The sequence below is a fragment of the Thalassophryne amazonica genome, chromosome 14 (genome assembly GCF_902500255.1).
Source record: "Thalassophryne amazonica chromosome 14, fThaAma1.1, whole genome shotgun sequence".
In the NCBI taxonomy this organism is placed as follows: domain Eukaryota; kingdom Metazoa; phylum Chordata; class Actinopteri; order Batrachoidiformes; family Batrachoididae; genus Thalassophryne; species Thalassophryne amazonica.
In genome coordinates, this window is record NC_047116.1 from 68,063,618 (window position 1) to 68,087,675 (window position 24,058).

Here is a 24,058-nt window from a genome sequence, read left to right on the forward strand (position 1 = left end):
ATGCATGTGTTGTATTTTTGAATTGGAAACTCAAAATTCTGTACTGTGGCATGTCTTGAATTTGGTGATTGTTAGCACTGGTGTCCATGTGCATACATTCACTCCGGTATTCAAACACTAGCAAAAACCATTTAAATGTACATCTTCTTACACAAGAGAGTTTGAACATTAATAGTTTTCAAAGTCTATTCAAACCACAATGAACTACAGTGAAGTTGATGCCATTTTTTTAAGATTTTGCAGACATGGTAAGATGTTTATTGTGCTGTGAAACTTGCCAAGGCTATCTGCTGTTTGACACGCTCTCTTGCGGCTTTTTCTTCAGCCTTCTCACGGTTCCTCTCTTCCAGGAGTCGCCTGTTTTTCTCCTCTTCCTGTTTCCTCTTGAAATCCAGCATATCCTTCCCCAGCTTCCGTCGCTCAATTTCCTTCCTGAGCTCACTCTGCATCACAGATATACACAATTATATAAATGATGAACGAGGGTGCATAGATCACATAATTCCAAATATAACTGTCGTAATCAACCTTCCTAATCAGTAAATTTATCAGATGCAGTCAGGTTAGGTCTGGCAGCATGCACTGGTGCTGCGCATCACTGCCATCTACCACACTATGGAACTATGGAAGACTGTTCCATATGGAACAGTGTCCTGGATGGTAACCAACCAGGCAGACAACTGGTCCAACATCGTCTCTTGAAAGCAGCCATCTATCTACCATGGCTAAGTGTAATTTGAGCATCCTCCAGGGTGGTGTACCATCTATTATATAATCATCCATAATACTAGAATATTTTTACATGACAAAAAAGTCAGATTGTGTTATATTATTAGGAAAGCTGTATTCATGAGGATTCATTTTATTTAATGAATACAGTGCTCTCAGTCAATCCAAAATGTAAATAAACCTCAACCATGAATGTGTAAGGAAGGAAAAATGAGTTTGCGCTTTCTCAGGGCAACATATATGTGTGTCTAATTATTAGGCAACTATTAATGTTGCAGAATTATTATCCAACTAAATGAAAAAGTAAAATTTTCCTGTTTTACTTGTTTATTTTCATTTATTAAAGTCAAACAAACATCTCAAAATTAACAAATGAACACTTGAAATTTCAAAGCTATTCAGTGCCATCATTCTGTCATCTTTGAGACATCTGCTGTCTGGTCAAACAGTGGAGTGCTTGAATCATGTGATGGAGCACTCTGTCCTGTATTAAAATCATGGCCTTCAGGAAAGATGCAGACATTTTCCTTTACCACTGTTTGAAGAATCTAAGCAAGTCCCTTCGCTTCTTCCTTTGTAAATTAAACAAACCAGGTTGATAGAGTTTGGAGTTGTAAAATATTCATAACAAGAACAATCAGAGATTTCTGACATCTGCCAATCCAGATACAGATCACCTCCAAAAGTCAATCAGTGAAGTCTCCATATCCTAATATCCATCTGTGGTGCAAATTTGGTGAGAATTCTTGAAATAGTTTTGATGTAATCCTTTAAAGCCTATACAAAGTGAAATCTTGATCCAGAATCCAGATCCAGATCACCTCCCAAATTAAATGGCGTTTTTCATGTCCTAATATCTACAGTTGTATGCAAGCATTTGGGCACCCCTGATAATTGTCATGATTTTCCTTTAGAAATCATTGGTTGTCTGGATCAGAAATTTCAGTTAAATATATCATATAGCAGATGAACACACTGATATTTCAGAAGTGAAATGAAGTTTCTAGTATTTACAGAAAGTGTGCAATAATTATTTAAACAAAATTAGGCAGGTGTATAAATTTGGGCACCCTTGTCATTTTATTGATTTGAATACATTTAGCACTAATTACTGGAACACAAAATTGGTTTGGTAAGTTCACTGACACTTGACCTTGACACCCTTGACACAGGTGAATCCAATCATGAGAAAGGGTATTTAAGGTGGCCAATTGCAAATATTTCCCCACTTTGCATCTCTTCGAATGAGTGGCAACATGGGAGCCTCTAAACAACTCTCAAATCACCTGGAAACAAACATTGTTCAACATCATGGTTTAGGGGAAGGATACAAAAAGCTATCTCAGAGATTTCACTGTCAGCTTCCACTGTGAGGAACATAATGAGGAAATGGAAGACCGCAGGCACAGTACTAGTTAAGGCCAGAAGTGGCAGGTCAAGAAAAAGCTCAGATAAGCTGGTAATACTGAAACCTTTAGACAGACAGACCGATTGAGCAATCGAACTGCCGGGGACAAGACTGATTAGATGGAGCGGGTTGTCACTCTGCTGAATGGAGTTACTGTCACCGCTTAGTGCATTGCCACCACACAAACCATTTATTACTATTATTATTATTTATTTGTTATTATTTTATACTATTATTTACAGGGTTTTGCCCTCCGTGCCAATAGTTGAGAGTAATACCCACAGCCTCTTTTCACATAACAGCTGTAGCGAGGAGCCTGCAGTCAACACCAACCTCCTAAGCTTGCATGAAGCAAAAGTCATAACAAAAAAAAAAAAAACCTTCAAAGCAAACCCATCACAGCCCAAGATCTGGGATATATCAAGTTGTCAAAAGGAGGCTGTCCTGAGGATAACACAGGATGGCCAAGTGTCATAAAACTGCCCCCTACCAGGATGTAAGACTCCCCGAAAGTGCATTCCTTACTGAGGAGTTGAGTTCCTATCAGATTCCAAAGCCAAACGGCTCTAACTCCTTTCTCATCTAAACACAGACCACAGAAAGACATACCTGTCCCCAAAAGTCCTAGAACTATGTCTTTACAGCACAATTCCTATAAAACCATACAACAGAAGGATTACCCTCAACATTGCGATCACAATGAAGTTCCTCTGGTCAAAATCGGCTGCAGATTAACGGATTTCATGTTTTATGATGAAATCCAAAAACCAGCTTTCCCAAGTCCATGGAGCAAGAGTGACCCCTTGTGGACAAATTGGGGAAGGGCACGTAACTAACTTGTACAGTATTATAAAGTTGTAACCACATTTAAAAAGTTGTCCTGCTGTTGTTGTTACAAGAAAAAAGTGGAAAAGAAAGAAAAGAATTAATATGTGGTCATTTAACCCCACACATGGAATGTATATGTCTTGTGCCTTTTTGCTCTGATCATACAAAGTTTATCAAATGTGCTTTTTCATATACAACCCCTGGCAAAAATTATGGAATCACTGGCCTCGGAGGATGTTCATTCAGTTGTTTAATTTTGTAGAAAAAAGCAGATCACAGACATGACACAAAACTAAAGTCATTTCAAATGGCAACTTTCTGGCTTTAAGAAACACTGTAAGACACTTCCTTGGTAGACCAAGGAAGACATCAAAGCGTCAAGACAGAAAACTTAAAGCAATATGTCTCAAAAATTGAAAATGCACAACAAATGAGGAATGAATGGGAGGAAACTGGAGTCAACGTCTGTGACCAAACTGTAAGAAACCGCCTAAAGGAAATGGGATTTACATACAGAAAAGCTAAACGAAAGCCATCATTAACACCTGAACAGAAAAAAACAAGGTTACAATGGGCTAAGGAAAAGCAATTGTGGACTGTGGATGACTGGATGAAAGTCATATTCAGTGATGAATCTCGAATGTGCATTGGACAAGGTGATGATGCTGGAACTTTTGTTTGGTGCCGTTCCAATGAGATTTATAAAGATGACTGCCTGAAGAGAACGTAAATTTCCACAGTCATTGATGATATGGGGCTGCATGTCAGGTAAAGGCACTGGGGAGATGGCTGTCATTACATCATCAATAAATGCACAAGTTTACGTTGATATTTTGGACATTTTTCTTATCCCATCAATTGAAAGGATGTTTAAACTCCAAATTCCTCTCTTGAAAATTTTTCTTACAAAGTCAACTATTTTTGTACTGAGTTTTGATTTGACCCGGCTTCCAAAAACGACGACGAAAGACGACAAGCGCTGCAGAGATAAAAACATCCAGGTCAGCCGAGTCATGCAGTGATCTGAACCACCGCCGCAAGTCACAGCCTAACAACGGAAAGCGTTCCTGGTAACCAACGAAACCAGGCGCGGTGACCGGCAGAGTCTCTTTGTCAAGGTCCCTGAACCAGCTGTGGTGATGGATGGATCATCGACTGAAAACAAGACGATTCCCAGCATCTGACCTCACGGAGACCGATCTGCACTGCGCATCACGTAAAACCTGGGTTTGGTATCAGAACTAAGCAGAGTGACTTATTTAACTCTATTCCCCGTCATTAACAATATCTCACGTTAATAAATACCAAGGTAAATTCCCTGCTGATTAGGATGAAATTCATTCTTAAATTCCCGCAATTAAACCAAACTACATAAACATCATATAATCACTGCTCACTGAACTTCGCCATCATCAAATTGCTTACTGTGATATGTCTTGTTATTCCACTCCTGACTGAGTTAAATAGATGTTTTAAACCCATGAAGTTGTCTGTGATTTTGTATGGTTTTACAGAGGGGGTAGGACTTGACGTGTAAAACTTACTACTGTAAGATTAGAGACTGATTTTAATATTTCCTATTGACTGACCCTAAAATCAGTTACCTTATAACCTTGTTATAATATCATTCAGTCATAGGTGATGCCCCATTATTCTAGGTAAAATTATCCACAAGTGAGACTTTCAAAATATCCAAAAACATATTCTTCCCACTACATAGCAGCCCACAGCCATCCTGAGCACTTTGTGTGTGAGCAAATATGTCATAATTTCAGCCACGCGAGTGGCACTCGACATCTGTGAGTGGCGTACGGCATTCGTGTGCAAATCCATGCACCTGCAAAGGTTGCGTGAGGGGCACTCAACATTTGTGAGAGTGGCGTATGTCATTTGAGTGGCATTCATGCTATGTATGCGGACTATTCTCGATTTTTGGCCCCATTTTCACCGCTAGTCTGTGCAATATTTGGCCCACATTCGGGCAACATGTGCTAAAGTGTCTGTTTTGTCGCAATTTTTTTCTCTCTACCTACTCGCTAACCGGCGCAGCCCAGTGAAATATTACCCTTAAGTCTGGGACAACAGAAAGTACAATTTGAGACAGTGGGAAGAAAGGTAATTTCGAACTTTGGTCAAACATATACAGTAACCCTTGTTGTGTTGTGAGGACACCTGAGTGGAATGTATTTTTATTTTCACGACTGCAGACACTGGAAGGCTTGTAAAATCCACTCACTGTCCAGGGAGAGTTGTTTCAAAGTGTGACGGACCCTGAATAGCTATCCACACGGGACTTGAAACAGCTACCAACCGCTCAAATTAGCAATGGACTGTGGGTGGACAAGAGAACAGAATCAAACAACACAAATATGACGATGGCTAACGGATGTTTACTGACCGCTGTGTGGAACATGTACAACTTGGAATTGTAAAAGTGGACAACTACTTTGTGTACATACGATGCAGTGTGAAACCAGAGCAGCACCATTCAATAGAAAAAATTCTACATGGCTGCTGTGTGCTAACACAGGAGACGTAAAATCAGCGGGATGCATTTCTGTTTCAGGGTGTCTATTTATTACTACTTTGTGCTTATTCAATCTTATTTAGATGTATTTGATGTGTTTTTTCCTAGTGTGCCCCTATGACGGTATGCAAGTACCGATATGCGGTAGGGAGAATTAAATGTTTTCTCCAAAAAAGTTTTTTTCCTTACCTCCTCTTCTCCTTTCTTCCTTTGCTCTCGCCTTTCCTCCAGTTTCTTGGTTAATCTGTCAGGGACAGAGTATTTCAAGAAAAAGTTATCTGATGAGGCTCACATTGCAGCTATTAAACAGAACGAAATTAAACGTGCACTAACGATGATGTGTGAGATTAAAATGGACTGGTTATAAATTTGAAGCAAAGAAAAAAATGAAGTACCGATACATTTGTGCTCCTACCTTTCCACCTTTGCATCCAGGTTCTCTTCACTCTTAGAACATTGAGCACCGTAACTAGAAGATGCATTTATACCCTCTCTAGGACGCAATGTGACACCATGCACTGTAAAGTAAAAACATATCACAAGTAAGCTGATGCCGCTGCACTTTGTCAGAATTTCTTTATCACATCACCTAAAAAGCAATCAGCTTCTATCCACATCTGATGAATTCATGTATCATACTTGATTCTTCTATGAAATCAAGTATGATACATGATACATACCAGCGCTGTGGCATTTACTACTAAGAGCAATCAGAGATTTGTGACGTCCACCAATCCGGATCACCTCCAAAAGTGGAGTCGTCCATGCCCTAATATCTATCTGTGGAGTAAATTTAGTCACAATCTGTGCAGTAGTTGTAATAGTAAGTAGTAGATGTAATCCTGTTAACAGACAGACAAATAAAGGGTGATGATTTTATTATGCCCTAGGCAGACATAAAAATGAAACTGCTGATTAAAACAGCAATAAGAATTCTAAAGTGTTGAGTATGGACAATTTGCAAAAGCAACCTGCAAAGCAACCTGAACCCTTAATGCAAAACAATTGAATGTTCTGCAACACAAAAGCCAGTCACATTTATCTCACTTCCCAAAGGAAAAAATGAAGGGAGAAGGAGGAGGGAGGGGGAAAACAAAACAAAACAAAAAAACTGTTCAACAACAAGAATCTTTAATGTAAAGGGTTTTTGCTAGGCTCATAACAGCCTAACGGGCCGTTATGCTACTGCCTGAAAAAAAAATTACGCTGCAGCTTGGCCGTTACGCTGTTTCCAAGGGTGTGTGGCATGAAAATGATAATTTTTTCATCAACCTGAGTCAAAGCCATTTAAATATGTCAATTGTGACTCACTTTTCTGCTGACAAAGTCGCTACAGTCTGTTATTGCTTCTGCCGTTTCACACTGTAGTTTTTTTTCCCCCATTCCTCATAATGTGCCTTTTCTGTGCAACAGCGCACAAAGGTTCTCTGGTGTGGATCGTTGCGCAACTATGGGAAAAGTTCTTGGGGGGAAAGTTCTCCTATAGCCGCTAAAGTTTTGCAGCTGCTGAAGTTCTCCTTGCAGCGAACCGCGCACCAAGTGCTGCTGGATAGGGGAGACCGGGGCCAGCTTTACTTTAAAGCCATAAGAAAGGAGGCATCATGCCAAAACGCAAAACAGTGTAGACGTGTGTCAGAAACATCAGAACTGCTAATTTATACACAGCAGTTTATTAAAGAAAATCTGTATGTGTTTGTTTTCCTTACATTAAATAACTTGTAATTAAAATAGTAATAAAAGTAAAAAAAAAAAAAAAAAAAGATTCTTTAGAAAGTTTTGATGTTTGTCCATAAATTAAAACCATAACTTATCTGTTGTTGTTTCAGGTTAGATGATTTCTTGATTAACATGATAATAAACCTTGGACATTTTTTTTTTTTTAAGATAAAATATCATGAAAAGTAAAGTAATGGGGAAAAAAAAGTAAATAAATATAAATCGGCTGTTCCCTTGTTGCAATTCGGGTTGCCACAGTAAATCTGAGGTGGATCTGCATATTGAACTAGCAAAAGTTTTACACCGGATGCCCTTCCTGACACAACTCCACATTACATGGAGAAATGTGGCAGGGGTGGGATCTGAACCAGGAACCTGCCACACTGAAACCAAATGCACTAACCACTTGCCTTTATAAGCCTTTATAATCCCATAATGCAAAAGCTTCTTGGGGGGGGGGCTAAGATTTTTCTCATCCTATTACGTGGAGAAAAAAATCCTGCTGAGAACCCTGATGTGATAAAGTATCACTAAGAACACCCAGCATGTACAGACCAGAAGGCTTCATTTTCATTGCCACAACTAACAAAATATTAATCACATCTTTTAATCTCTCATATTGAACCTTCTGGCTTCAGGGAAATACAGGGCATGTTTAACAAACAATTGTGCTCAAATGTATAGCCTGGCAGAATTTGAGTTTTTGGCCATTTTTCATTATTATATGAACGAGAAAAAGGTGACAAAGGTCAATTTTAGCTTGTATAGGGGTCAAAAGTTAAAGTTGCTAAAATTCAGTAAAAACAAGATGCAAATTATTGTTTGGGTTAATAAGGTTCTAATAAGGAATAGTTTGCACCATCTGTCATGCTTTGTTATGTTACAGGGCAATATATGTCACATGTCATAGAATCCAATAGATGTTGACCTTGTTTAACCTTTACATTGAAGACCAAACATTCAACAGTCAAAACTATTCCATTTATTAATCCTTTTATTTCAACCAATAATTTGGATCATTTTGTACTGAACTTGGAGCAACTTTAACTTTTGACCCCTGTACAAACTGAAATTGACCGTTGTCACCATTTCTGCTGTTTTTACCCCATAAATCCAGAACATTCCATCACAGATAGTCCAAACTACACCTTGTTGGAATCGTTATGACCAGACAAGTAATGTGATATAGTTTTCAACATGACTGAAGCATTTCTAAAGTTTGACCTCTGTGTAATTCTTCACTGACCACTACCTGGCTACAGGTACCACCATGGGATGGCTATCATACATTTTTGTGTAGGCCATGATACACTGAGGCTGGATTCAAAGTGTTGTTTATTCCCCTTAAGTGGTACCGAAGTCTTGCTTGGCTCATGGACTAACTGTCTGATGACATGCTGCGCAAGCCGTCTTGCTCCAATTTAAAAAAAAAACCTCTGGTTTGCCGTGGTCACTACTCTATCACTGTATTATGTTCTAAGCCATATATATTGATTTATAACAGAAAACTGTCAAAAGGAGGAATAAATATGAGCGTAAAGATGATTGCATATATCAGAGCAGTAAAATGATCAGTCCGTATGAATGAGTATTGACTCGCCATGTGCGGTTATTTCCACCATCTGATCAATCAATCAATTTTATTTATATAGCGCCAAATCACAACAAACAGTTGCCCCAAGGCGCTTTATATTGTAAGGAAAGGCCATACAATAAATACGTAAAAACCCTCAACGGTCAAAACGACCCCCTGTGAGCAAGCACTTGGCGACAGTGGGAAGGAAAAACTCCCTTTTAACAGGAAGAAACCTCCAGCAGAACCAGGCTCAGGGAGGGGCAGTCTTCTGCTGGGACTGGTTGGGGCTGAGGGAGAGAACCAGGAAAAAGACATGCTGTGGAGGGGAGCAGAGATCAATCACTAATGATTAAATGCAGAGTGGTGCATACAGAGCAAAAAGAGAAAGAAACACTCAGTGCATCATGGGAACCCCCCAGCTGTCTAAGTCTATGGAAGCATAACTAAGGGATGGTTCAGGGTCACCTGATCCAGCCCTAACTATAAGCTTTAGCAAAAAGAAAAGTTTTAAGCCTAATCTTAAAAGTAGAGAGGGTGTCTGTCTCCCTGATCCGAATTGGGAGCTGGTTCCACAGGAGAGGAGCCTGAAAGCTGAAGGCTCTGCCTCCCATTCTATTCTTACAAACCCTAGGAACTACAAGTAAGCCTGCAGTCTGAGAGCGAAGCGCTCTATTGGGGTGATATGGTACTATGAGGTCCCTAAGATAAGATGCGACCTGATTATTCAAAACCTTATAAGTAAGAAGAAGAATTTTAAATTCTATTCTAGAATTAACAGGAAGCCAATGAAGAGAGGCCAATATGGGTGAGATATGCTCTCTCCTTCTAGTCCCCGTTAGTACTCTAGCTGCAGCATTTTGAATTAACTGAAGGCTTGTCAGGGAACTTCTAGGACAACCTGATAATAATGAATTACAATAGTCCAGCCTAGAGGAAATAAATGCATTAATTAGTTTTCAGCATCACTCTGAGACAAGACCTTTCTAATTTTAGAGATATTGCGTAAATGCAAAAAAGCAGTCCTACATATTTGTTTAATATGCGCATTGAATGACATATCCTGATCAAAAATGACTCCAAGATTTCTCACAGTATTACTCGAGGTCAGGGTAATGCCATCCAGAGTAAGGATCTGGTTAGATACCATGTTTCTAAGATTTGTGGGGCCAAGTACAATAACTTCAGTTTTATCTGAGTTTAAAAGCAGGAAATTAGAGGTCATCCATGTCTTTATGTCTGTAAGACAATCCTGCAGTTTAGCTAATTGGTGTGTGTCCTCTGGCTTCATGGATAGATAAAGCTGGGTATCATCTGCGTAACAATGAAAATTTAAGCAATGCCGTCTAATAATACTGCCTAAGCATGTATAAAGTGAATAAAATTGGGCCTAGCACAGAACCTTGTGGAACTCCATAATTAACCTTAGTCTGTGAAGAAGATTCCCCATTTACATGAACAAATTGTAATCTATTACATAAATATGATTCAAACCACCGCAGCGCAGTGTCTTTAATACCTATGGCATGCTCTAATCTCTGTAATAAAATTTTATGGTCAACAGTATCAAAAGCAGCACTGAGGTCTAACAGGACAAGCACAGAGATGAGTCCACTGTCTGAGGCCATAAGAAGATCATTTGTAACCTTCACTAATGCTGTTTCTGTACTATAATGAATTCTAAAACCTGACTGAAACTCTTCAAATAGACCATTTCTCTGCAGATGATCAGTTAGCTGTTTTACAACTACCCTTTCAAGAATTTTTGAGAGAAAAGGAAGGTTGGAGATTGGCCTATAATTAGCTAAGATAGCTGGGTCAAGTGATGGCTTTTTAAGTAATGGTTTAATTACTGCCACCTTAAAAGCCTGTGGTACATAGCTAACTAATAAAGACAGATTGATCATATTTAAGATCGAAGCATTAAATAATGGTAGGGCTTCCTTGAGCAGCCTGGTAGGAATGGGGTCTAATAGACATGTTGATGGTTTGGATGAAGTAACTAATGAAAATAACTCAGACAGAACAATCGGAGAGAAAGAGTCTAACCAAGTACCAGCATCACTGAAAGCAGCCAAAGATAACGATACGTCTTTGGGATGGTTATGAGTAATTTTTTCTCTAATAGTTAAAATTATATTAGCAAAGAAAGTCATAAAGTCATTACTAGTTAAAGTTAAAGGAATACTCGGCTCAATAGAGCTCTGACTCTGTCAGCCTGGCTACAGTGCTGAAAAGAAACCTGGGGTTGTTCTTATTTTCTTAAATTAGTGATGAGTAGTAAGATGTCCTAGCTTTACGGAGGGCTTTTTTTTTTATAGAGCAACAGACTCTTTTTCCAGGCTAAGTGAAGATCTTCTAAATTAGTGAGACGCCATTTCCTCTCTAACTTACGGGCTATCTGCTTTAAGCTGCGAGTTTGTGAGTTATACCACGGAGTCAGGCACTTCTGATTTAAAGCTCTCTTTTTCAGAGGAGCTACAGCATCCAAAGTTGTCTTCAATGAGGATGTAAAACTACTGACGAGATACTCTATCTCACTTACAGAGTTTAGGTAGCTACTCTGCACTGTGTTGGTATATGGCATTAGAGAACATAAAGAAGGAATCATATCCTTAAACCTAGTTACAGCGCTTTCTGAAAGACTTCTAGTGTAATGAAACTTATTCCCCACTGCTGGGTAGTCCATCAGAGTAAATGTAAATGTTACTAAGAAATGATCAGACAGAAGGGAGTTTTCAGGGAATACTGTTAAGTCTTCAATTTCCATACCATAAGTCAGAACAAGATCTAAGATATGATTAAAGTGGTGGGTGGACTCATTTAAATTTTGAGCAAAGCCAATTGAGTCTAATCATAGATTAAATGCAGTGCAGAGGCTGTCATTCTCAGCATCTGTGTGGATGTTAAAATCGCCCACTATAATTATCTTATCTGAGCTAAGCACTAAGTCAGACAAAAGGTCTGAAAATTCACAGAGAAACTCACAGTAACGACCAGGTGGACGATAGATAATAACAAATAAAACTGTTTTTTAGGACTTCCAATTTGGATGGACAAGACTAAGAGTCAAGCTTTCAAATGAATTAAAGCTCTGTCTGGGTTTTTGATTAATTAATAAGCTGGAATGGAAGATTGCTGCTAATCCACCGCCTCGCCCCGTGCTACGAGCATTCTGGCAGTTAGTGTGACTCGGGGGTGTTGACTCATTTAAACTAACATATTCATCCTGCTGTAACCAGGTTTCTGTAAGGCAGAATAAATCAATATGTTGATCAATTATTATATCATTTACTAACATGGACTTAGAAGAGAGAGACCTAATGTTTAATAGACCACATTTAACTGTTTTAGTCTGTGGTACAGCTGAAGGTGCTATATTATTTTTTCTTTTTGAATTTTTATGCTTAAATAGATTTTTGCTGGTTATTGGTGGTCTGGGAGCAGGCACCATCTCTACAGGGATGGCGTAATGAGGGGATGGCAGGGGGAGAGAAGCTGCAGAGAGGTGTGTAAGACAACAACTCTGCTTCCTGGTCCCAACCCTAGATAGTCACGGTTTGGAGGATTTAAGAAAATTAGCCAGATTTCTAGAAATGAGAGCTGCTCCATCCAAAGTGGGATGGATGCCATCTCTCCTAACAAGACCAGGTTTTCCCCAGAAGCTTTGCCAATTATCTATGAAGCCCACCTCATTTTTTGGACACCACTCAGACAGCCAGCAATTCAAGGAGAACATGCGGCTAAACATGTCACTCCCGGTCCGATTGGGGAGGGGCCCAGAGAAAACTACAGAGTCCGACATTGTTTTTGCAAAGTTACACACCGATTCAATGTTAATTTCAGTGACCTCCGATTGGCGTAACCGGGTGTCATTACTGCCGACGTGAATTACAATCTTACCAAATTTACGCTTAGCCTTAGCCAGCAGTTTCAAATTTCCTTCAATGTCGCCTGCTCTGGCCACGGAAAACATTTGACTATGGTTGCTGGTGTCGCTAACTTCACATTTCTCAAAACAGAGTCGCCAATAACCAGAGTTTGATCCTCGGCGGGTGTGTCGTCGAGTGGGGAAAAACGGTTAGAAATGTGAACGGGTTGGCGGTGTAAACGGGGCTTCTGTTTAGAACTACGCTTCCTCCTCACAGTCACCCAGTCGGCCTGCTTTCCCGGCTGCTCGGGATCTGCCAGGGGGTAACTAACGGCAGCTAAGCTACCTTGGTCCGCTCCGACTACAGGGGCCTGGCTAGCTGTAGAATTTTCCATGGTGCGGAGCCGAGTCTCCAATTCGCCCAGCCTGGCCTCCAAAGCTACGAATAAGCTACACTTATTACAAGTACCATTACTGCTAAAGGAGGCCGAGGAATAACTGAACATTTCACACCAAGAGCACAAAAGTGCAGGAGAGACAGGAGAAGCCACCATGCTAAACCGGCTAAGAGCTAGTAGCTGCGCTAAGCTAGCGGATTCCTAAAAACACACAAAGTGAATAATGTGTAAATAATTTAGAGGTGATTCAGCAGAGGGAGTGCTTTAGTTAAGGCACGTGAAGATTACACTGTGAAACAAATCGTTATCTAGTTAACTAGATCAATCTAACTGCGCAGATTATACAGCTAACAGATACAGCAAAACACCGCTGTGCTCCGGAACAGGAAGTGACAAAATACCGCAGTGAGAGCCAACCACCTGATCACTGATCCACAATGTGAATTCTGCCTTCCAGAACAGCTCTTTATATAATAATCATGTGAATCATCTACCTGTTGCCACATGTACACAAGGGCTGGATTGTCATTCCTACACTCATACTGTTATATTTAATAAAAAAAATAATAAACGCACGCAGCAGCTGCTGCTGCCACTAATGCTGCATTTAAGTACCATTGGAAATTACACAACGTTTTTGTTGTTTCAAATTCAGCAGTTGCTTGTGGCAAAAATAATTAATGTATCCACACAAACGATTAATTCTGGTCTATATAAGGTGCCTGAGCCCATTGAAGCTGACCCCCTCCCACCCAGATAAAAAAAAAATCCAAGCAAACAGGATGAGTTTGCCCTGTAATTTCCGACGGTACATGAACACAGCAGCAGCCTCAGCGCTCAGAAACCACCTTCTGCACAGTGTGAAAACATTCAGCCGGTCAAACGAAGTCAAACTAAACAATAACGTTACAAAAACTAAACAAACAAAAAATGTCAAAAACAACAGCAAAATGAAACACGGACGAATTGAGGTTTTCGTTGCCCTTCGTTCAAATTTTTCAACAGTTTAAAAATCCTGACGAAGCGCCAGCTGCAGGAACGAAGCTGCGTGAAAGAAACGATGCCGACGAAAGTCCAGATTTCTTGTTTCATTAGGGCATTGTTGCGCTTCGTTAAAGTGCCGTGTGACTGGGCCATAACCAAATGACCCTGATCAAAAGTTTACATACCCCTGTTTTTAATACAGTCTATTGCCCCCTTTAACGTCTGACAGCTTAGAGTCTTTTGTGGTTGTTGTGGGCGAGGCTCTTCATTTTCTCTAATGGAAAATGAAGCTGCCCATTCTTCCTGGCATTCTTCCTGTTCTTGTATGTGCAATGTTAAGTGTGCTTAATGGTGTCTTAAGTATGTCTTGCATGTGTCTGACACGTGGTACGCAACATGGGGTTTTTTGTTGTTGTTTTGAGTACTTTCTGTGCTCACTTTTTTTTCCTCAAATATTCTACTGTCACTTTGCTGCTGCAACAATGCAAATTTCCACACTGTGGGACAGTAAAGGATTATACGAGGTCTGTCCGTAAAGTATAGGTCCTTTTTATTTTTTTCAAAAACTATATGGATTTCATTCATATGTTTTTACGTCAGACATGCTTGAACCCTCGTGCGCATGCGTGAGTTTTTCCACGCCTGTCGGTGACGTCATTCGCCTGTGAGCACTCTTTGTGGGAGGAGTCGTCCAGCCCCTCGTCAGAATTCCTTTGTCTGAGAAGTTGCTGAGAGACTGGCGCTTTGTTTGATCAAAATTTTTTCTAAACCTGTGAGACACATCGAAGTGGACATGGTTCGAAAAATTAAGCTGGTCTTCAGTGAAAATTTTAACAGCTGATGAGAGATTTTGAGGTGATTCTGTCGCTTTAAGGACTTTTCACGGTGTGAGATGTCGCGCAGCGCTCTCAGGCGGCGTCATCAGCCTGTTTCAAGCTTAAAACCTCCACATTTCAGGCTCTGTTGATCCAGGACGTCGTGAGAGAACAGAGAAGTTTCAGAAGAAGTCAGTTTAAGCATTTTATCCGGATATTCCACTGTTAAAGGAGATTTTTTTAATGAAAGACGTGCAGGCGGATTGCAGCGTCGGCTCGCAGCCGCCGCGATGCTCCGCCACAGGAAAAACACCTCTGTTGGAAGCCTTGAGGACAAGTTGGAACATCTCCAGCTGATAAACAATTTCTCATATACTCACTCCACTGAAAGCCATCAAAAGCCAACTGGATTTTAACAAATGGTTATCAACACGGAGGTGTTTTTCCTGTGCCGCCGCGCCGCGTCGGCTGCGTCCCGACGCGCGGACCCGTCCGCATGTCTTTCATTAAAAAAATCTCCTTTAACAGTGGAATATCCGGATAAAATGCTGAAACCGACTTCTTCTGAAACTTCTCTGTTCTCTCACGATGTCCCGGATCAATAGAGCCTGAAATGTGGAGGTTTTAAGCTTGAAACAGGCTGACGACGGCGCCTGAGAGCGCTGCGCGACGTCTCGCACCGTGAAAAGTCCTTAAAGCGACAGAATCACCTCAAAATCTCTCATCAGCTGTTAAAATTTTCACTGAAAACCAGCTTAATTTTTCGAACCATGTCCACTTCGATGTGTCTCACAGGTTTAGAAAAAATTTTGATCAAACAAAGCGCCAGTCTCTCAGCAACTTCTCAGACAAAGGAATTCCGACGAGGGGCTGGACGACTCCTCCCACAAGGAGTGCTCACAGGCGAATGACGTCACCGACAGGCATGGAAAAACTCACGCATGCGCACGAGGGTGCAAGCATGTCTGACGTAAAAACATATGAATGAAATCCATATAGTTTTTGAAAAAAATAAAAAGGACCTATACTTTACGGACAGCCCTCGTATATGGCATTACCTTGTTTTTGGTTTTTTTGTTTAGTTAAGAGTAATAAGCTGTGGCACTTGGATCAGGGAAGGCAAAAACTTTGAGCTACATCATTTTCAATCTAGGCTCCTAATTTTATATTGAGTTAAAATTGTCTCAATATTTGTAAATGTACGCAGGGTGATTTACAAATAATCATTGATTTACAAATGTGTTGAGATATCCACAAATGCAAATTTCATATTTGTAACTTGTAAATTGGTCTTTGCAAATAATGTATTTGCAAGTATAAAACTTAATTTGTAAAAAAAAAAATTACATTTGTAAAACTGGAAATTGTATTTGTGAATTGAGTTTCAGCATTTGTGGATCACCAATTACACGCATTCATCGCTTTCCTCTGTGACATCATTTTGAGACATTCTTTTCGCGAATACAGATCCACAAACAAATGCCGACTGATTCACAAATACAACCCCTGGCAAAAATTATGGAATCACCGGCCTCGGAGGATGTTCATTCAGTTGTTTGTGGCATGCAGTAACGGTTACTTTTTTAGACCAAGCAGAGGGAAAAAATATGGAATCACTCAATTCTGAGGAATAAATTATGGAATCACCCTGTAAATTATCATCCCCAAAACTAACACCTGCATCAAATCAGATCTGCTCGTCAGTCTGCATCTAAAAAGGAGTGATCACACCTTGGAGAGCTGTTGCACCAAGTGGACTGACATGAATCATGGCTCCAACACGAGAGATGTCAATTGAAACAAAGGAGAGGATTATCAAACTCTTAAAAGAGGGTAAATCATCACGCAATGTTGCAAAAGATGTTGGTTGTTCACAGTAAGCTGTGTCTAAACTCTGGACCAAATACAAACAACATGGGAAGGTTGTTAAAGGCAAACATACTGGTAGACCAAGGAAGGAACTGTAAGAAACCGCCTAAAGGAAATGGGATTTACATACAGAAAAGCTAAATGAAAGCCATCATTAACACCTAAACAGAAGAAAACAAGGTTACAATGGGCTAAGGACAAGCAATCGTGGACTGTGGATGAGTGGATGAAAGTCATATTCAGTGATGAATCTCTAATCTGCATTGGGCAAGGTGATGATGCTGGAACTTTTGTTTGGTGCCGTTTCAATGAGATTCATGAAGATGACTGCCTGAAGAGAACATGTAAATTTCCACAGTCATTGATGATATGGGGCTGCATGTCAGGTAAAGGCACTGGGGAGATGGCTGTCATTACATCATCAATAAATGCACAAGTTTACGTTGATATTTTGGACACTTTTCTTATCCCATCAATTGAAAGGATGTTTGGGGATGATGAAATCATTTTTCAAGATGATAATGCATCTTGCCATAGAGCAAAAACTATGAAAACATTCCTTGCAAAAAGACACATAGGGTCAATGTTATGGCCTGCAAATAGTCCGGATCTTAATCCAATTGAAAATCTTTGGTGGAAGTTGAAGAAAATGGTCCATGACAAGGCTCCAACCTGCAAAGCTGATCTGGCAACAGCAATCAGAGAAAGTTGGAGCCAGATTGATGAAGAGTACTGTTTGTCACTCATTAAGTCCATGCATCAGAGACTGCAAGCTGTTATAAAAGCCAGAGGTGGTGCAACAAAATACTAGTGATGTGTTGGAGCGTTCTTTTGTTTTTCATGATTCCATAATTTTTTTCCTCAGAATTGAGTGATACCATATTTTTTCCCTCCGCTTGGTCTAAAAAAGTAACCGTTACTGACTGCCACAATTTTTTTCCTGATTTCTTATAGTGTTTCTTAAAGCCAGAAAGTTGCCATTTGAAATGACTTTAGTTTTGTGTCATGTCTGTGATCTGCTTTTTTTCTACAAAATTAAACAACTGAATGAACATCCTCCGAGGCCGGTGATTCCATAATTTTTGCCAGGGGTTGTACACACGCACACTGGATATCCACTAGATGGCAGTGTGGTTCCATTCATTGATGTGGCAAGCTGAAACTATATGCTCCAGGATGACTCTTTAATCGTGATCGTTACTGAGTATTTAAAATGCTTATCGCAAAGCGTTCTTTTTTTACGACATAATGCAAGATTTATAAGTCCGCGGACACTGATATGTGTGTTACAGATACAAATCAGTTTCCTGCCTGGTTGTTGCGACAGTTGTCGTAAAGCAGGACTGGTTGGTTGCTGCGGTGACGCTGTGTGGCTCCTGTGCGAAGCTTAGCTAAATGTAGCAACTTTTAAGTTAAGTTTTTAAAAGAACAATTTTGCAGCATGTCTGTGTCACGGAGCACGCACAGGCGCAATGCTGTTTAATACGCTTATTTGAACCACTGCATTAAAGAGTAAACACTAACACCCCCACCCCCTTTCCCATGATTAAATCCGTGGACACATAATTTTAAAAAATAATTCAGCTTGCCACATCAATGAATGGAACCACACTGCCATCTAGTGGATATCCAGTGTGCGTGTGTATTTGTGAATCAGTCGGCATTTATTTGTGGATCTGTGTTCGTGAAAATGTCTCAAAATGACATCGCAGAGGAAAGCGTTGAATGCGTGTAATTGGTGATCCACAAATGCTGAAACTCAATTCACAAATACAATTTCCAGTTTTACAAATGTAATTTTTTTTTTTACAAATTTTTATATTTTTTTTATACAACATTATTTGCAAAGACCAATTTACAAGTTACAAATATGAAATATACATTTGTGGATATCTCAACACATTTGCAAATCAATGATTATTTGTAGATCACCCTGTGTGTATTTACAAATATTGAGACAATTTTAACTCCATAGTTTTATGCTTAAGATTTTGTAAGTGTTCATGAAACTAATGTGACTGCATCTTAGTGTGATGACATTTTATAATAAGTGGAGATTTTGAGTCAAACATGGGGGAGAGCTGTATCCAAGGTATTTGTGAAGTTGTTCACCAAGTGCCCATGTTCAGGAATTGGTGCCAGAATTTGATACTGAATTCAGACACATGACGCTCAGTGACGTGTAAAGACCCTTGCGCCGTGCGTCATTATGACGCCGCCGCGTGGAACAAACTCAGTGGCAAGACGATGCAGCTCGGCGCCACAACAGCGCAAGGGCGCAAAGGAGGAAGCAAGTCGGGCGCCGAAAAATTAAACCTGTTTAATTTTTTTGGCGTCCTGTGCTGAACGCAGAAAGGAAGTGGTTCCAGCGCAAGCCGGGGCAAAGAGGCGTTACCCGGCGTGACTCGGAGCCAATTTATGATTCCTGCTGTGGTCTGTTGTTCCCGCAGTATAACTCAAACAGGATTGTTTTTATACCGTGTACTCAATCAATCAATCAATCAATTTTTTTATATAGCGCCAAATCACAACAAACAGTTGCCCCAAGGCGCTTTATATTGTAAGGCAAGGCCATACAATAATTATGTAAAACCCCAACGGTCAAAACGACCCCCTGTGAGCAAGCACTTGGCTACAGTGGGAAGGAAAAACTCCCTTTTAACAGGAAGAAACCTCCAGCAGAACCAGGCTCAGGGAGGGGCAGTCTTCTGCTGGGACTGGTTGGGGCTGAGGGAGAGAACCAGGAAAAAGACATGCTGTGGAGGGGAGCAGAGATCAGTCACTAATGATTAAATGCAGAGTGGTGCATACAGAGCAAAAAGAGAAAGAAACACTCAGTGCATCATGGGAACCCCCCAGCAGTCTACATCTATAGCAGCATAACTAAGGGATGGTTCAGGGTCACCTGATCCAGCCCTAACTATAAGCTTTAGCAAAAAGGAAAGTTTTAAGCCTAATCTTAAAAGTAGAGAGGGTGTCTGTCTCCCTGATCTGAATTGGGAGCTGGTTCCACAGGAGAGAAGCCTGAAAGCTGAAGGCTCTGCCTCCCATTCTACTCTTACAAACCCTAGGAACTACAAGTAAGCCTGCAGTCTGAGCGCGAAGCGCTCTATTGGGGTGATATGGTACTACGAGGTCCCTAAGATAAGATGGGACCTGATTATTCAAAACCTTATAAGTAAGAAGAATAATTTTAAATTCTATTCTAGAATTAACAGGAAGCCAATGAAGAGAGGCCAATATGGGTGAGATATGCTCTCTCCTTCTAGTCCTCGTCAGTACTCTAGCTGCAGCATTTTGAATTAACTGAAGGCTTTTTAGGGAACTTTTAGGACAACCTGATAATAATGAATTACAATAATCCAGCCTAGAGGAAATAAATGCATGAATTAGTTTTTCAGCATCACTCTGAGACAAGACCTTTCTGATTTTAGAGATATTGCGTAAATGCAAAAAAGCAGTCCTACATATTTGTTTAATATGCGCTTTGAATGACATATCCTGATCAAAAACGACTCCAAGATTTCTCACAGTATTACTAGAGGTCAGGGTAATGCCATCCAGAGTAAGGATCTGGTTAGACACCATGTTTCTAAGATTTGTGGGGCCAAGTACAATAACCTCAGTTTTATCTGAGTTTAAAAGCAGGAAATTAGAGGTCATCCATGTCTTTATGTCTGTAAGACAATCCTGCAGTTTAGCTAATTGGTGTGTGTCCTCTGGCTTCATGGATAGATAAAGCTGGGTATCATCTGCGTAACAATGAAAATTTAAGCAATACCGTCTAATAATACTGCCTAAGGGAAGCATGTATAAAGTGAATAAAATTGGTCCTAGCACAGAACCTTGTGGAACTCCATAATTAACTTTAGTCTGTGAAGAAGATTCCCCATTTACATGAACAAATTGTAATCTATTAGACAAATATGATTCAAACCACCGCAGCGCAGTGCCTTTAATACCTATGGCATGCTCTAATCTCTGTAATAAAATTTTATGGTCAACAGTATCAAAAGCAGCACTGAGGTCTAACAGAACAAGCACAGAGATGAGTCCACTGTCCGAGGCCATAAGAAGATCATTTGTAACCTTCACTAATGCTGTTTCTGTACTATGATGAATTCTAAAACCTGACAAACTCTTCAAATAGACCATTCCTCTGCAGATGATCAGTTAGCTGTTTTACAACTACCCTTTCAAGAATTTTTGAGAGAAAAGGAAGGTTGGAGATTGGCCTATAATTAGCTAAGATAGCTTGGTCAAGTGATGGCTTTTTAAGTAATGGTTTAATTACTGCCACCTTAAAAGCCTGTGGTACATAGCCAACTAACAAAGATAGATTGATCATATTTAAGATCGAAGCATTAAATGCTCTCACTCAATGCAGTAAAAAAAGTAAAAAATGCAGACTGATTGCCAGAAATATCCAGTAAAAAGTCCGGACATCTCGAGTCCACTCATGGACGTTCGTTCACGCGCGCACATGTGAACAATTTAAAGAAAAAGAAAAGTCTGGCTTCAGGCATTATTTCCTTGTTCTCTGCTCAAACTCTCACATCACAGTTAAAAAAAGGACATAAGTCCTGAGACAGGACATGTCAACATCAAGTAGAACTCCAGACATCTCTGCATTGCTTGACGGTTCGCTCGCGCGCGTGCGTGCATCTCGCGGTCAAAGGAGGAAAGAAAAGAAAAAAAAAATTGTCTGCAGGCAGTTAGTTCCTTTCTCTCCTCACTCTCTCATCACAGTTAAAAAAAGGACATAAGTCCAGGACATGTCATTGTCAAGTAGAACACCAATCTCCACATTTGCTAAAGGACGGTCCGTGCGCGCGCGCATCTTGCAGTCAAGAGAGGAAAGATAAACTATAACAGAACTCAGAGCGCAGCCCTGCAACTCAGCACAAGCAGAAGAGAAGTCAGAGTGCATAGTCTGTCTGCAGCCAAACTGTGCACTCTGACTTCTCTGTGCAGAGAACCTGCAGGCTGCGTTCTCACCTCCTCTCTGTCCCCTGCTGCGCGCACCTGACGCAGAAATTCCTGCGTCGTCATGACGCCACAGGGAGCAACTGGGAGCAGCCCCGGTGTGAAAGGGGCTTAAAGCCTCCTTGACACTTGTACAAATTTGAGCCCCACACTCGCATGCAATCTTGTGTGCCAATGAGCAAACTCGTCATAAATTGTGTATTGTATCGGCCACACAAATTCACCATAAGCAGCTTTCAGTCACCAAGCACAAAGTCATATGTGATTTCCCTGTTTTTTCCTGCCTGCCACACAAAGCTGTATCCTATGCAAATTAATGTCTGCCAACAGAACTCCGGTCTGGGGGGCGACATATTGTCTTCTCCCACTTTATACATGTTAATGCCTTTTCATGTCCTATGTCTAGGAGCGGGTGTTAACACGCTGAGGTGCAACACGTATATGATCCAGACAAAGGTCTCAGGGTTATTTCATGTCTCCCACAAATCACGGGTGGCAAGCAACCAGCTGTTCTCGGTCATATACAAATGATATATAGCAGTGATTTTCAACCTTTTTTGAGCCGCGGCACCCTTTTTATATTTACAAAATCCTGCGGCACACCACCAACCAAAATAATAATATAATTCTATTACCTCTGGTTCTGTGCAAAACCCAATTATCGCAATAGAAAATCGATACAGAAAACACCGCATTTCGAAAATCCTCAAGCATTTTGCGCTCTGATCTCAAGTGGGGCTGTCACGATTAGGAATTTCTGGAGACGATTAATTGTCAGACAAATAATTGCCATTGACGAATATATTGTCTATTTTTTTTTCTTTTTTTTTCCCTTCTTTATATTCTACTATTGTAGTACAATTACACAACTCTGGAAGAACGTTTGGCTTCTGTGAGTGGAGAAACTGGGAATAGTGCAACATTTTTATTTTTATCTTCATTTTACATACAGTCACAACTTTTTCTGATTTCTGTTGCATTTCTGAAATTGTTTCTCCTCATCAGTCACGTTTTGTGCTTAAACACTGCATTAAGCTCAAGATTGAACAAATAAATACCTTTGGAAAGTAACAGCTGTTAAAGTTCAGAGTTCTCACCTGCTTTTTGTGATCTGTGCATCTGAACATCACCACAGCTTCTCCATGTCAGGGTTTTTTTTTTTTTTTGTGGCTCAGTTCATTCATATATTCTAATTTTTTAAATATGTTTTTAAAGATATTTGACTGTTTATTTCATCTCATGATCTCATAAATTCAGCATACAACGCGCACATGGTGTGAACAGGACAGTAACGGCAGAATCACACCTTTAGAGAAAGTTCAGAGAGAAATAGAAGTAAAAGCAGCTTCATGTTTTGGTTTTGTTAACATGTTCACTCGGGTTAAAATCCTCTCTCTGCTCCGCACTCGCTGCGCACTGATGGTTCTCAGACTGTAACGTGTCGCGCCTGCATTCAGGAATCTCCCTCACGCACCCCCTCCCACGCAGTCTGCAGCCTGTTGACGCCGCGCGCGTGCACACAGACACACCGACAGCTCCGCATTTTAGACGGCTTTTGAAGAAGACGGCCACTGTTTTAATCGGCCATCTTATCCAAACGGAGGCTGCAGCACAATGACGTCAGATTCTGAGTCGTTTTATGCTTTGTGGATAAAATAAATAATTCACGGTAATCGCGAATATGAAAAATAATCGCGATTGACGAATATTGTAATAATTGTGACAGCCCTAATCTCATGTTTTTTTTTTGACGTGTCGACACTTTTATTCACAATAATCTGCCACTCTAATATTCACGGAGCACAGAGGCTGCCTTCAGCGAATCCAGTTGTGAGCGAGAAGGCCCAGGTCTGACCACAGTGACATCAACGGAGGTCAGGCCGCCTTCCCTGCACACCTCCACAGCCAACGCGGTTTCTCCTTTCCCAGAGGAGCCATGCTCCGTGAGCAGCTGAGATTCACGCTGTAGTCAGCAACCCGTAACCATGGAGACGCACAATGCTATGTGCGCAAGTATGTCTATTATACTATAGTACAGCGCTTTGCTGCCATCTACTGGAATAAAAGAGCATTACATCATCTGCCACACTATTACAGCACATACACCCGATAATGGTGATATTGGATAATTGCCCACGGCACCCCCACCCCTGACGATCGATCACAGCACCCTAGAGTGCCGCGGCACCCCGGTTGAGAATCACTGCCATACAGATCAAAGTCTGTCACCCGAGTCTTACTGTCCTTCCTTTGTACATGAACACAAAGTGTTTCCAACTCCACTGTTTATCAACTTGTACAAATGCTGTACATCTGGAAAATAAAGACGTTCTATTCTCTTCTAAGCTCACTCA

The 24,058-nt window shown here is 40.6% G+C and overlaps 1 protein-coding gene across 3 annotated transcripts in view; it reads right to left on the reverse strand.

Moving 5' to 3' along the window:
• Positions 1 to 24,058, reverse strand: part of ubxn4 (UBX domain protein 4) — a 120,429-nt gene that overhangs the window by 54,865 nt on the left and 41,506 nt on the right. For all 3 annotated transcript variants that reach the window (XM_034186326.1, XM_034186327.1, XM_034186325.1), the window contains exons 6-8: positions 5,908 to 6,010; positions 5,682 to 5,736; positions 279 to 443 (exon numbers count right to left, since the gene is read on the reverse strand). In XM_034186326.1, the coding sequence (XP_034042217.1) occupies positions 279 to 443; positions 5,682 to 5,736; positions 5,908 to 6,010 (323 nt within the window). The remainder of the gene's footprint in view (positions 1 to 278; positions 444 to 5,681; positions 5,737 to 5,907; positions 6,011 to 24,058) is intronic.